Raw genomic sequence first — 12,940 nt, forward strand, 5'->3', positions numbered from 1 at the left:
TTAGTGAGCAGGAAGAGTCTGTGGCAGAGAGCAGCCCAGAATCAGAGGCAGAAGCAGAGGCTGGAGAGGAGGGAGGCCAAGAAGCAGAAATGAGTCAGTCTGGTCAGGAAGCCAGGCTGTCTCCCCTTCCTGAAGCAACCAGCTCCCTTCCGCCGGGTCTCCCAGAACCCAAAGCGGTATGAAGAGAGTGTAGCAAAGACAGGCAAGATGAAGGAGCCTCAGATTGGAAGGAACCTGCGGAGAAGAGTTGCTGCGCTCACTAGGCTTGGACTCCTGAGTTGTTTCTTTGAATAAAGAGAGAGAACTTCACTGGCACCATGTGAGATATTGCTGGCCTGCTCCTGACACCAGCCCTCCCAGGACTGCATGCCAAGGGTGGTCATGAACAGAGCCAAAAGTGGAAGGAACATGTTAAATTGTGGGTGAACATATCAGACGACACAGCGATTCTTCAAACAGCTCTTGTTTATTCACAGGCCAGAACAGAACTGGGCTGAAGGGTTCAACCTGCTTATATACAGCTCAACTACAACGCAACAGTAACAACTTTCTGTAACTATCCAATCACTGAACATCACTTCCAATTTCTTATTTGCATATGTGGACCTGAGTGAAAACTATCTACAGTATCCCCCTGCTGGCCCAGGGTGAGAACTTCAGTACATAACAGAACAAACATGATGCCTTTTGTACAGCAGGCTACATCTCAACCATGCAAAAGTCACACTCACCTCTCCATCCTCAGTCTGGGCAAGCAAGAGATATTTTCTCAGCTCCGGAACACATGACGTTGCTGTTTTCTGTTTTTAGCTAGTTTATTTTTATTGCCCTGTGCTCTGTGATGATGCTTTTAAATGTTGTAAACTGCCAACTTGGAAGAAAGGTGGAATCTAAATATATTTATAATTATAATAATAATTGCAACCAGACCAATGCACTGGAGAAGAGATCCGAGAAGTGCTGACAAGGGCTGTGGCCCAGAGAGATGGGTGTTGCCTAGGGAAGATTCTGGGGGCCATATAGTGTGGCCTGGGGGGCCACATTCACACATACACACTCATGGGTGAAACACAACACCCTTGATCTAAAGGTTTTCTAGAAGCAGATATTGGGCATGTGAAAATGTACACTTGCCAAGTTATCATGCTAGTATTTTGAAGATTATACGTCAAAATATTGTTCTAAAAATGACATGCTAATAGGCTTAGAATAAAAAAATGTAAGCAATAACAAAGAAGGAAAAATCAGAATTTAACAAAAATTATTTATTATAGAATGCAAGGGGGGAAAGGAAGAAAGAAATATAAAGAAGTCAAATTGCTGTGGAGGGAAGTAGAGGGTAGAGGGTTTTATAATTAAGTGTATAATTATGCAGCTGTTGTAATTTAGATATTATATTTTATGTGTGGGAATCATTGGGAATTTTGGTTATTGTGTATATACGTTAAGTTTCAATAAAGATCTTTGCGGGGGAATGATGGGGCGATAGTGCTGTGTAGTGGTTACAGTGTTGGGATACGACTTGGTAGATACAGGTTCAAATCCCTACTCAGAAATGAAACTCAGCTGGGTGACACTGTTTCTCAGCCTAACCTACTGTCAGGGAACTGCTATCGGAGCCAAGAGTGGAGGTAAGGCTCTCCGACGATGCGGGAGAAGGGACCAGCAGAGGGAGAGAAAACACTTCCCTTGGGGAAGGAAATCAGCGTGACACCTGGGAGGAAGGGGAGCAGGGAAAGACTTCGGAGAGAGGGCTCCAGGACTCTTCCACAGAGACCAGCGGGGAGAGTCCAGGACCTCCGCTGCCCACGCCCACTCTGCGCAGGAGACTTCCGCGCAGGGAGTCTAGGCGGAGACTTGGTGTCAAGGAGTTTTTATGTTGGAGGAAGTTCAGGAAACGCCCACTGATGGATTCTGCCAGCGACTGACACAGCCACGGAGTAAAGGCTGTCCAGCCAGGGAAAGGTTTAGCCAGGGAACGTTGCCTAGAGCATCAGTACCCTCTACGCACAAGCAACCCCCAATTCCCTTTACACCTACCTCACAGGGTTGTTGTGGAGATTTAATAAGCGGGGAGAACCATGTGCCCCACTATGAGCTTCTTGAAGAAAAAGCTGTGTTTTTAAATACAATAAATGCATAATGCAATAAAATGTTATTAATAAATAAAACAACTGATTGGTTCAAAATTGGGAAAGGAGTACGACAGGGTGAAAGAGGAGAGCACAAAATATGGTCTGAAGCTCAACATCAAAAAAGTGAAGATCATGGCCACTGGTCCCATCACCTCCTGGCAAATAGAAGGGGAAGAAATGGAGGCAGTGAGAGATTTTACTTTCTTGGGCTCCATGATCACTGCAGATGGTGACAGCAGCCACGAAATTAAAGGACGCCTGCTTCTTGGGAGAAAAGCAATGACAAACCTAGACAGCATCTTAAAAAGCAGAGACATCACCTTGCCAACAAAGGTCCGTATAGTGAAAGCTATGGTTTTCCCAGTAGTGATGTATGGAAGTGAGAGCTGGACCATAAAGAAGGCTGATCGCCGAAGAATGGATGCTTTTGAATTATGGTGCTGGAGGAGACTCTTGAGAGTCCCATGGACTGCAAGAAGATCAAACCTATCCATTCTGAAGGGAATCGGCCCTGAGTGCTCACTGGAAGGACAGATCGTGAAGCTGAGGTTCCAATACTTTGGCCACCTCATGAGAAGAGAAGACTCCCTGGAAAAGACCCTGATGTTGGGAAAGATGGAGGGCACAAGGAGAAGGGGACAACAGAGGCCGAGATGGTTGGACAGTGTTCTCGAAGCTACCAGCATGAGTTTGACCAAACTGGGGGAGGCAGTGGAAGACAGGAGTGCCTGGCATGCTCTGGTCCCAGGGGTCACGAAGAGTCGGACACGACTAAACAACTAAACAACAACAATAAATAAAAAATAATTCCCCAGTGAAAAACCCCAGAGGGCAGACCTATCAGCAATTTGGCTTACGCCTGGCTGACCCGGTGGCCCTTTCTGTAGAACTTTCTGCTAAGAAACAAGACCTGCAGAGCAGATGTGTAGAAAACGCAATTGCCGGACTGTTTTGCAGATTGCATTTCTGTCCTTGCAAAGCAATAACCCACAAGAAGGGCATGTGAGCAATTCAGCAGGCCGGGCTGACAGCTTTATAAACCTCTCGCTGGAACAGATGATGTTAACCAGCGTTACCACAACAACCCCTGGCAACAAGTGTGGGCATTTGTTTATTTCTGCCCCGGGGCGGAAAAGTGAATGACGTTAATATATCCTACGGCCAAGTCATTCCTTTGCAATGTCTCCCACCCAGCCAGCAACTAAGCTGCTCTCTCAAATGTAGTTCTGCAACCCCGCTTTGATTGCAGAGAAATCCCCTGGATTTGGAAATGCTTCTCTGACTTAAATATAGAATGAACTGGGGGGAGTAAAGCCCCCTCGACTGGGCTGGGGAAACCTGGGCCCAGATTCCAAAATATTGCAAATAGGAAACAGAGTTCTGTAAAACTATTTCAAGCAATCCACATGGACCTGTAGCCTTTCAGATGTTGCTGGAATTCAACTCTCATCCTCCCTCCCCACTGACCAGACTGGCTGGAGACGATGGGAGTCCAACAACATCTGGACGTGGGGATATAAGAACGTATATCACAGCAGCCAGACAGATGTCTGTGGGAAGCCACAAGCAGGATTCGAACACAAGACCCCTCTCGCCTCCTGTGGTTTCCAGCAACTGGTATCAGAAGCACTACTTTAAAGCCATATGCGGCCTAGGACCCACGTACCTATGGGACCGCCTCTCCTGGTATGCCCCGCGGAGGACCTTAAGGTCCACAAATGACAACATTTTGGAGGTCCCAGGTTGCAAGGTGGTTAGACTGGTCTCAACTAGGGCCAGGGCCTTTTCAGTACTGGCCCCGACTTGGTGGAATGCTCTGTCACAAGAGACTAGGGCCCTGCGGGACTTGACATCTTTCTCCAGGGCCTGCAGAGCTGTTCTGCCTGGCCTTTGGTTTGGACTCAGTCTGACCCTTATGTTTCCTTCCCCTTATGGTTTTGATCTATGGGCTACTTTTAAAATGAGGCTGCATTTTAAATTGCATTTTAACCTGTATCTTAAATTGGTCCTCCCCCCACCCGTTGTGTTTTTACTGTGATTTTACTGGTGTTAGCTGCCCTGAGCCTGGCTCTGGCCGGGGAGAGTGAGGTATAAATAAAATTACTACTACTACTACTACTGTGGAGGCAGGGCAGAGCCATTGTGGCAAATAACCATTGGTAGCTCTTTCTTCCATGACTTTCTCTAATCCTGTTTTAAATCCATCCAGGTTGGTCCTGTGGAAGGGGGTTCCATAGTTTCAGTTCCTCGCCTTTGATGAATACACTGTAAACAACTTTAGTTACATTAACTGTACCCCAAAGCCACTTCCGCCCTGCAGAGGAGGTGGGATTGCGGGTGTCACGGCCCCACCACGCGCACGGTGGCTGGAGCCCAGCCCCTGCACGATTGGGGGAATCCCTGGCCGCGTCACCTCCTGGCTAGCCAATCGGCTGGCTCTGGGGGCGTGGCCTGCCCTATTTAATGCAGGCGTGGCCGGGGATCTCCCTCTTTTCCTGCCTACCAGCTGTTCTGGTTTTCCCCACCCTCCCGCCCTATAAGCTTTTCGTTCCTTGACCTTGCTATGGACCTTGGTTGTTCGCCGTTGAGGGGCCTGGTAGGATTTTTTTCCACTTGGCAAATTGGCATCCGCCACTTCGTTTTCGCCTACCTCATAGCAAATCGTCACAACTTTCTTGGTATTGGTGGTTAGGCATTGGTATTGTTCTGTAGGCGGAAGAGGGGAGGTAGCGCCATCACCTGCCCCGCATATTGAAGGACAGCCCGATAAAGGATTCCTGGCGGCATGGCCCTGTCCGAAGCCTGGGGAGGTGAGGGCCTAAGGCACGCCCCCTATTGGTGACCCCGGGGAGTTCCTAGTTGATGTGCATCAGCAGGACTCCCCCTACTGGTGGTTAACCCTTCCCGGACTTCTAGCAGACAGGCTGAAGCCGGATATAGTTGGTTAGGACCAATGCCTAAGCCAATACCGCTCATCAACCAATAAAGTTGTGGCCTTATTTAGCCCATTAACTTTAATAATTATGTCCACGTGGGGGGGGGCAGTGTTAGGATATAGTTTCATTCCACCTTAAAAGGGTCAGGCATGATTGTTGTGTATCACGTGCCTGTTTACTCCCAGCACTGTCTGCTGGGAACTTCCGTTTGTATATAGCTTTTGTATTCTGGCTGTTTTTCTGGACACAGAGGCAAGCAGTCATGTGTTTCCTTTGTTCTGAACTATGTTGAATAAAGTTGTAAATATGCTCTCTTGTCTGCATCTTTCGTTGTGGAGACTTACACTTTGCTGAAAGGGTGTTCACGGGTCTTGGAAAGTCTCTGAGGCTCGTGTCGCTAATTGACTGATGCTGTTCCACGGGAGACCAGCGATTGTCTGAAGACAACTTGGGGGCCTGCCTGATGCCTCTGTCTCCCTGCCAGTATCCCAACAACAGGTTATGGGCCCAGATTCACGACTCTTACAGGAGAGTAAGACTGCTGAAGACTGCAAGAGGTTTGTGGAACTTGCCACGCAAATGGTATGAAACCATTCAGGTAATGTTTGCTCTTCCTGCAAAATGCAACGAGTGCTTCACTGCCACCATTATTCCTTCTGTTTCCAGTGTCCAAGCATGAGTGGTGTTGGTCATGTAAACAAAATTGCTGTTCTCTCTCACACACACACACACCAGGGAGTACTTGTATGCTGGAGAACACCTAGCAGTTCGAAAGCACATCAAAAGTGCAAGTAGATAAATAGGTACATTTCCAGCAGGAAGGTAAACGGCATTTCCGTGCGCTGCTCTGGTTCGCCGGAAGCGGCTTAGTCCTGCTGACCACATGACCCGCAAGCTGTATGCCGGCTCCCTCGGCCAGTAAAGCGAGATGAGCGCCGCAACCCCAGAGTCGTCCGCGAATGGACCTAATGGTCAGGGGTCCCTTTACCTTTAAGTGGCTGCCTTAAGCAGCCAGGAGGGGGGAGGATAAGGATTCCCTAACCCTTGCCCAGCCTGCTGCTGTTCTACTTCAAGCCCTCCTTTCAGCTGCTCTCCCAAAGGGAGTCGCCTCTCACGAAAGATGCATAGGTAAAACATACTGAAAATTGCCCCTGTGGCCAGTGGCAGAATTCCAGAAGGAAAGCAGTGGGCATGGAAAGGGTTAAGCCTGTGGTGGGCAACTTGCAGGTGGGCCCTCCAGATGCTATTGGACTCCAACTCCCATCATCCCCTGCCTGTTGCCCTTGATGGCTGGGGCTGGTGGGACTTGGTGTCCAATAGCCTCCAGAGAACCTCCAGATCACCTCCAGATCACCTATTTTTTCCCCCACGGTAAAAGCTGCTATTTCCTTTTGTTCTTCCTGTTTGCCTCTCACCTGCCCTTCAACCCAAGATTTCCTAGTGAATTCCTCAGGCTTGTTTAGTTAGGTGTTCCTGCGGTGTAAAGGACAACACACCCCTCGCTTTGCACGAGATCCCAAACAAAACACAGAGAATCTATGGAAGCTGAGAAAACAACCCGTGGATACCAGAGATAGCACCTCGAAATTGTCCAAAGGGGCGAGGTGCAACCCCAAGACAGATGAAGGGATATTTGAGCATTCTGACCTTGGCTTCTGAGAGAGTTGGGAATGGAAGGACAGTCTTCCTAGATCAGACCAAAGGTCTATTTACAGTAAAGTCCTATGTCTACCTGGGAGAAAGTCTCATCAGGATGAGTGGGCCTTACTCTCAAGTAAGTGTGCATAGGATCGCAGCTGAAGCCTAGTATTCTGACGAGCCAGATTGATTGAAATTCCAAAATGTCCATCATCAGGATGGGTTGCAGGGCAATATACAGCAAACCCCTCCCCCAAAAAGAATCACAGTATAATAGATGAGTTTGGATTTGATATCCCGCTTTATTACTACCCGAAGGAGTCTCAAAGCAGCTAACAATCTCCTTTCCCTTCCTCCCCCACAACAAACACTCTGTGAGGTGAGTCGGGCTGAGAGACTTCAGAGAAGTGTGACTGGCCCAAGGTCACCCAGCAGCTGCATGTGGAGGAGCGGGGAATCGAACCCAGTTCACCAGATTACGAGTCTACTGCTCTTAACCACTACACCACACTGGCTCAGATATCTCAGTTATCCTTCAGCACAGAAAAAAACTGAGAGACAAGGAAACTATATTAAGCAAGCAGAGAGGGCTACAGGAAGCATCCAAGCCGGGCGATGAACGTCCACAGCTGTTTGTCCTCAGTACCAAGGTATACTGCAGTTGAAAAGGGAGGTTTTATTTAGCTACTTGTGGTGGCATCATTCATGTTTAAGCAGGGCTATCAAATCCAGCCTTCAAGAATGGGGTTCTCCTGCACCTTAAGTGTGCATATTGGTTTATTTATTTGCCAGGTGTGACTATCACCCCTCCAAAGTTAGGGTTTTCTTTAGCTGAGATTCCTGCACTTCAGGGGGTTGGACTAGATGATCCCCAGAGGTCCCTTCCAACTCTACAATTCTATGCTTCTGTGAAAGAACCATATGGACTGTCTCGCCAGAGTGGTGCATGCTCTAGTTATCTCCCGCTTGGACTACTGCAATGCGCTCTACGTGGGGCTACCTTTGAAGGTGACCTGGAAACTACAACTAATCCAGAATGCGGCAGCTAGACTGGTGACTGGGAGCGGCCACTGAGACCATATAACACCGGTCTTGAAAGACCTACATTGGCTCCCAGTATGTTTCTGAGCACAATTCAAAGTGTTGGTGTTGAACCTTAAAGCCCTAAATGGCCTCGGCCCAGTATACCTGAAGGAGCGTCTCCACCCCCATCGTTCTGCCCGGACACTGAGGTCCAGTGCCGAGGGCCTTCTGGCAGTTCCCTCGCTGCGAGAAGCAAAGTTACAGGGAACCAGGCAGAGGGCCTTCTCAGTAGTGGCACCCGCCCTGTGGAACACCCTCCCACCAGATGTTAAAGAGAACAACAACCACCAGACCTTTAGAAGACATCTGAAGGCAGCCCTGTTTAGGGAAGCTTTTGATGTTTAATAGACTATTGTATTTTAATATTTTGTTGGAAGCCGCCCAGCATGGCTGGGGAAACCCAGCCAGATGGGCGAGGTATACCGTAAATAATAAATTATTATTGTATTATTATTATAAAGCCTGCAAGAAATGGTAGCAGATGGCTGCATTTCCCGTAGAACTCTTATTATATGATAAGGGAACCCTTTTAGAGGCTAAACTTGCCAACTCTGCATATATGGGACAATTGCGGAGGTCTTTTCTTTAATTAAGCTTGCCACTTTTCAGTTTTTTTCAGCTACCCCACCCTTTTATTTTAACAGCAGCTGGACACGCAGGAAGAAAACCAGCGAACCTTTACCCACTGGGCTAGGAGAAAAGCTTTGCTTGCTAAATTATGTCGGATTTCTCTTCAAGTCACAAGAGCTGAGCTCCGCACACCCTTTCTCAGTTATTCTGCTCCCTGCCCATTAACAGTCTCCTATAATCTGGCCACAAACCCACAGCAATAATAAAACCATTATTATTATTATTATTATTATTATTATTATTATTATTATTATTATTATTATTAAAAAAGATCTTACATTGTCAATGAGGTTGTAATCCAAAATCTCAGCTTCTTCTAGGTCCCTGGCTAGGAGTTCAGGATCTTGCTGTGCAGAAACGGCCAAGAGACGACAGCAAAGCCATACCAGCCAGATCATGGTGGAAAACACAAGCCAAAATTAGAGAAACTGGGTGGGAAAAGATGGGGAAGTTGTGGAAGGGGGGAGGTATTTGCTGCGGCTTCAGCCTGCCGCTCACTGAGATGGGGAAAGCATCTGACAGCAGTCTGCTTGGCTGCTCGCCTCGCCCTACTCTCCTCCCCTGGACCCAGCCCTTCTGCCAGAGTTCATAGCCAAGCCCGGGGTTTCCTCGCTCAAGTTTAATTTACCAGAAAGGGAAACACAAGCTGATTTTGCTGGATTTCCTGATAAAGTCTAGTTCATCAGGAGCACGGCTTGCTTCAGCCAAGATTCTGGGTTTCATATCTTCCAGATTCAGCTCAGTTAGGGAGGAGGGAGGGGGTGGGATTCGATTCAGTTTGCATTTAAAGGTGAGCCCACCTGTTCTGTACTTTCCTAAAGAGTGCACGAGCCGAAAACAAGGCTGCCCACCAAAATCCACGCTGTTCCAAAATTTTGCAATGCAAAGGAATGTGCGCAGGAATGCATATACAGTGCATACACACAAGTGGCTATATTGTTTACAAAGGCACACGAATGTGCATTGTCTTGCAAGGAACGGCTTGCAAAGATGTGCAAAGCGGAATTCAAACAGATGTTTGTGTAGCATTGTGTGAATTTTCATAGTGGCTTTTTAAAAACTGGTGGGGAAGTACGGAAAGCTGTATTTGGGGGGGGGGGGAATGAGAAACTGGTATTGACAGATTTTCTCATCCCTGGTCCCAGATGTGCTCATGTCCTGCTTTCGGGTTTCCCTCAAACATCCGGTTGGGCCCTGTAAGACCAAGATGCTGGCCTGATCCACCAAGGCTCTTCTTACGTGCTCCCAGCATCAGGCTGAAAGCTCTGGGTGATGTAAGGTAAGGCTAAGGTGGTGCCTTGGTGCATGTGAAGAGTGCTGTTATCGCTTACTTCGCCCTGGGATTACAGGCCACAGCTTCCAGCAGAACTGAGCCCCACCACCTATCCTCACGGAAATAACTAGGCAGCCTTCTGCAGGAATTAACTGTGGGAAACCCGGCAGTTCCTAGCCTCTCTCTTCTTCCACATCCACCAAAAGTAGCTGAAGGAAAGGAAGCTTTCTGCATTGTCGGCTCAGAGGAGGACTGGTGTATCATGACAACTGTTATGTACTGAAGTTCTCACCCTGGGCCAGCAGGGGGATACTGTAGATAGTTTTCACTCAGGTCCACATATGCAAATAAGGAATTGAAAGTGATGTTCAGTGATTGGATAGTTACAGAAAGTGGTTACTGTTGCGTTGTAGTGGAGCTCTATATAAGCAGGCTGGCGGAACCCTTCAGTTCAGTTCTGTTCTGGGTCTGTGAATAAACAAGAGCTGTTTGAAGAATCGCTGTGTCGTCTGATGTGTTCACCCACAACGTAACAACAACCAATTCTCACGTTCCCCTAGAAACATAGGAAGCTGGCTTAAACGACTCAGGACCCTCAAGAACCTCCTCCCCACCCTATAAACTGACCTGGACTCTGCATTCATCATCTGAGGCCCTTCTTCACGTGCCTCCTTCACCTGAGGTCTGGCGGGTACCCACATGAGAAAGGGCCTTTTCTGCAGTGGCCCCCTGTTTGTAGAATGCTCTTCCTTTTCAACCAAGCCTTTGGCTGATTAATATTCTTACAGCCTTTTAAATGTGTTTGTGGGAGGACGGTCCTTGTTTTGTTGTTTCTGTTTTAGTTGTGCTTTATCTCATGTTTTTATCTTGTGGACCGATCTGAGATCTTTTGACGAAAGGGTGGCATATAAATTAAATAAATAAATAAATAAATAAATAAATAAATAAAGTATACCAAGTCAGACCGTTGGTCCATCCAGTTCAGTAACGTCTTCACTGACTGGCAGAGGCTGTCCAGGATTCTAGATCAGGGTCTGTCCTAGTTCTGCTTAGTTGTCAGGATTTGAACCCGGGACCTTCTGCATGCAAAACAGATGACCTGCCACTGAGAGCCATTCCTCTTCTCTCTCTCATCTCCCTCTCTCCTTTTGATAGTCAAGAACAGCTTTTGAGTGTCTGTTTTGTTTGGCACTGCACGCTTCACAAACGAGAACATGCGGATGCGAGCTTGTTTCTGCTCTTTGGCTGCTCCCAAGGAACAAAACTGTGCCCAAACAAACAGGTGTGTTACATGAATGAGTACATGCTCGGCCGTGTGGCGTGTCTGCAGGGCTTGGCGCAAGAGCTGCGCCCCGCAAAGTGGCCTGCATGCTCCAGAATGAAACATCTGAACACGTTTCCACTTCAAAGTGACAGTGAGCTGCTTGTGCCATCACCTGCCTTTCCACATTAGTTGTCGGCAACTGGTCAGTCCTGGGCCAAGGCCAGCCCGAAAAAGGTTGCCAGCTCTCTTGGAGGTCAAATAAGAACACCCACACACACACTCTGTCCTGACTTGCCGGCTAATCATGCAACCAGCTGTTATTTCTGCCTCGGAGCCAGTTCCATACCAGCAGGGGAAACAACTGCAGGAAACTGAATAGGAATTCCTCTTGTGAATTTATTCCCAGGCTTGCATGAAGCTTGCTATCAGCACCATTGCCAACTGACCAGATAACCCCCAACCTGGAGTGTTCTTGTGTCCTTAACAGCGGTCGGAGGTGGCAAAAAATCAATATGAGGAGCATGAAATGCGATTGCTAATGATTTTGAAATTGGTGGCATGTTTTGCTGCTGATGTTTCTTGCTCCTGTTTTTTTTTGGGGGGGGTCTGTTTGTTTGTTTGTTTGTTTGTTTATTGTATAGCTTGTTTTGTAGTGTAATTTCCTGTCACGGTCCAGTTCATGGGCGATCGAAGTCCCGGCTGGGGACGTTGGGACCAGGGCAAGATAGCGGTGTGGGAGCAGGAATGGGAGTCCAGAAGCCAGGAGTCAGAAAGACAAGGGTCCGAGGGTCAGGAAGCAAGGAGTCACGAAGTCAGGGGTCCGAGGATCAAGAAGCAAGGAGTCACGAAGTCAGGGGTCCGAGGATCAAGAAGCAAGGAGTCACGAAGTCAAGGGTCCGAGGATCAAGAAGCAGGGAGTCACGAAGTCAGGGGTCCGAGGATCAAGAAGCAGGGAGTCAAACGCAGGGAAAGTGTTCCTGCGGCAAAGAGCCAAAGGGAAATGCTGAGCTTATATCCCTTCCCAGCTCTTGCCACCAGGTGCTGTGAGTTACCAATCGGCCTTACCTGTGTGGCTGCGCCTTGCCTCTTCAGAACAAACTTAGGAAGGCCCCAGTCCTGCAAAGTCCTATTCGTCACAGGGCCTGGCTCCTGCATGCACACCTGACATTTCCCCCCATACCTTTAAAAAATGACTGCAGTATTCACCAATTCAAAACAAATTTGTGCAGGAGACAAAACTGTTCTATGAGCTATGCTTGAAAGTACTCGCAACGTTTGCAACGGCACAGAGAGAGTAGGGAGGAATTTGATTCTATTTGCATTCAAGGTGAACCTACCTAATTCACACTATCTGACCACAGGAGGAAGGACCACTGGAAGAAACGCCATTGTGCAATCTGCAGCAGCACAGCTGGACGCCTTTGCCTGCCCCAGCTGCAACAAAACATGTCTCTCCCATATCAGTCTCTACAGGCACAGCAGGTGCTGCAACCTTCCAAAAGTTTGACAACGGCACACTCCTCCATTGTCTCCCAAGACAGATGGATGCCAACAAGGAATGTAAATCGAAATTGAGCCATCCTTTGAATACCACACATCTTCAGATTTTGCAACACAGTTCTCCTGTCAAGTAATATGTAAAGAACAAAACAAAAAGTATATCCTCGGATGTGCATAAGTATGTATAAGGTAAAGGGGCCCCTGACCATTAGGTCCAGTCATGACCGACTCTGGGGTTGCGGCGCTCATCTCGCTTTATTGGCCGAGGGAGCTGGCGTACAGCTTCCAGGTCATGTGGCCAGCATGACTAAGCCGCTTCTGGTGAACCAGAGCAGCACACGGAAACGCCGTTTACCTTCCCACTGGAGCGGTACCTATTTATCTACTTGCACTTTGACGTGCTTTTGAACTTCTAGGTGGGCAGGAGCAGGGACTGAGCAACGGGAGCTCACCCCGTCGCGGGGATTCGAACCGCCTACCT

General features: G+C 48.1%; 1 protein-coding gene across 3 annotated transcripts in view; it reads right to left on the reverse strand.

Moving 5' to 3' along the window:
* The window catches only part of ITIH5 (inter-alpha-trypsin inhibitor heavy chain 5), a 63,867-nt gene extending 54,856 nt beyond the window's left edge, over window positions 1–9,011 (reverse strand). Inside the window, exon 1 of one of the 3 annotated variants that reach the window (XR_014516119.1) lies at window positions 8,701–8,969. Coding sequence is in view for 1 of the 3 variants with exons in the window: in XM_083461069.1 (XP_083317195.1) it covers window positions 8,701–8,820 (120 nt within the window). In the remaining 2 variants the exon portion in view is untranslated. Of the gene's footprint in view, window positions 1–8,700 lie in introns of all 3 variants that reach the window. The other 2 variants (XR_014516120.1, XM_083461069.1) reach the window with 2 other exon arrangements.
* Between the last annotated feature and the right edge of the window lie 3,929 nt (window positions 9,012–12,940).

This window comes from Podarcis liolepis (genome assembly GCF_965112155.1).
Source record: "Podarcis liolepis genome assembly, chromosome: 10".
Classification (NCBI taxonomy): Eukaryota; Metazoa; Chordata; class Lepidosauria; order Squamata; family Lacertidae; genus Podarcis; species Podarcis liolepis.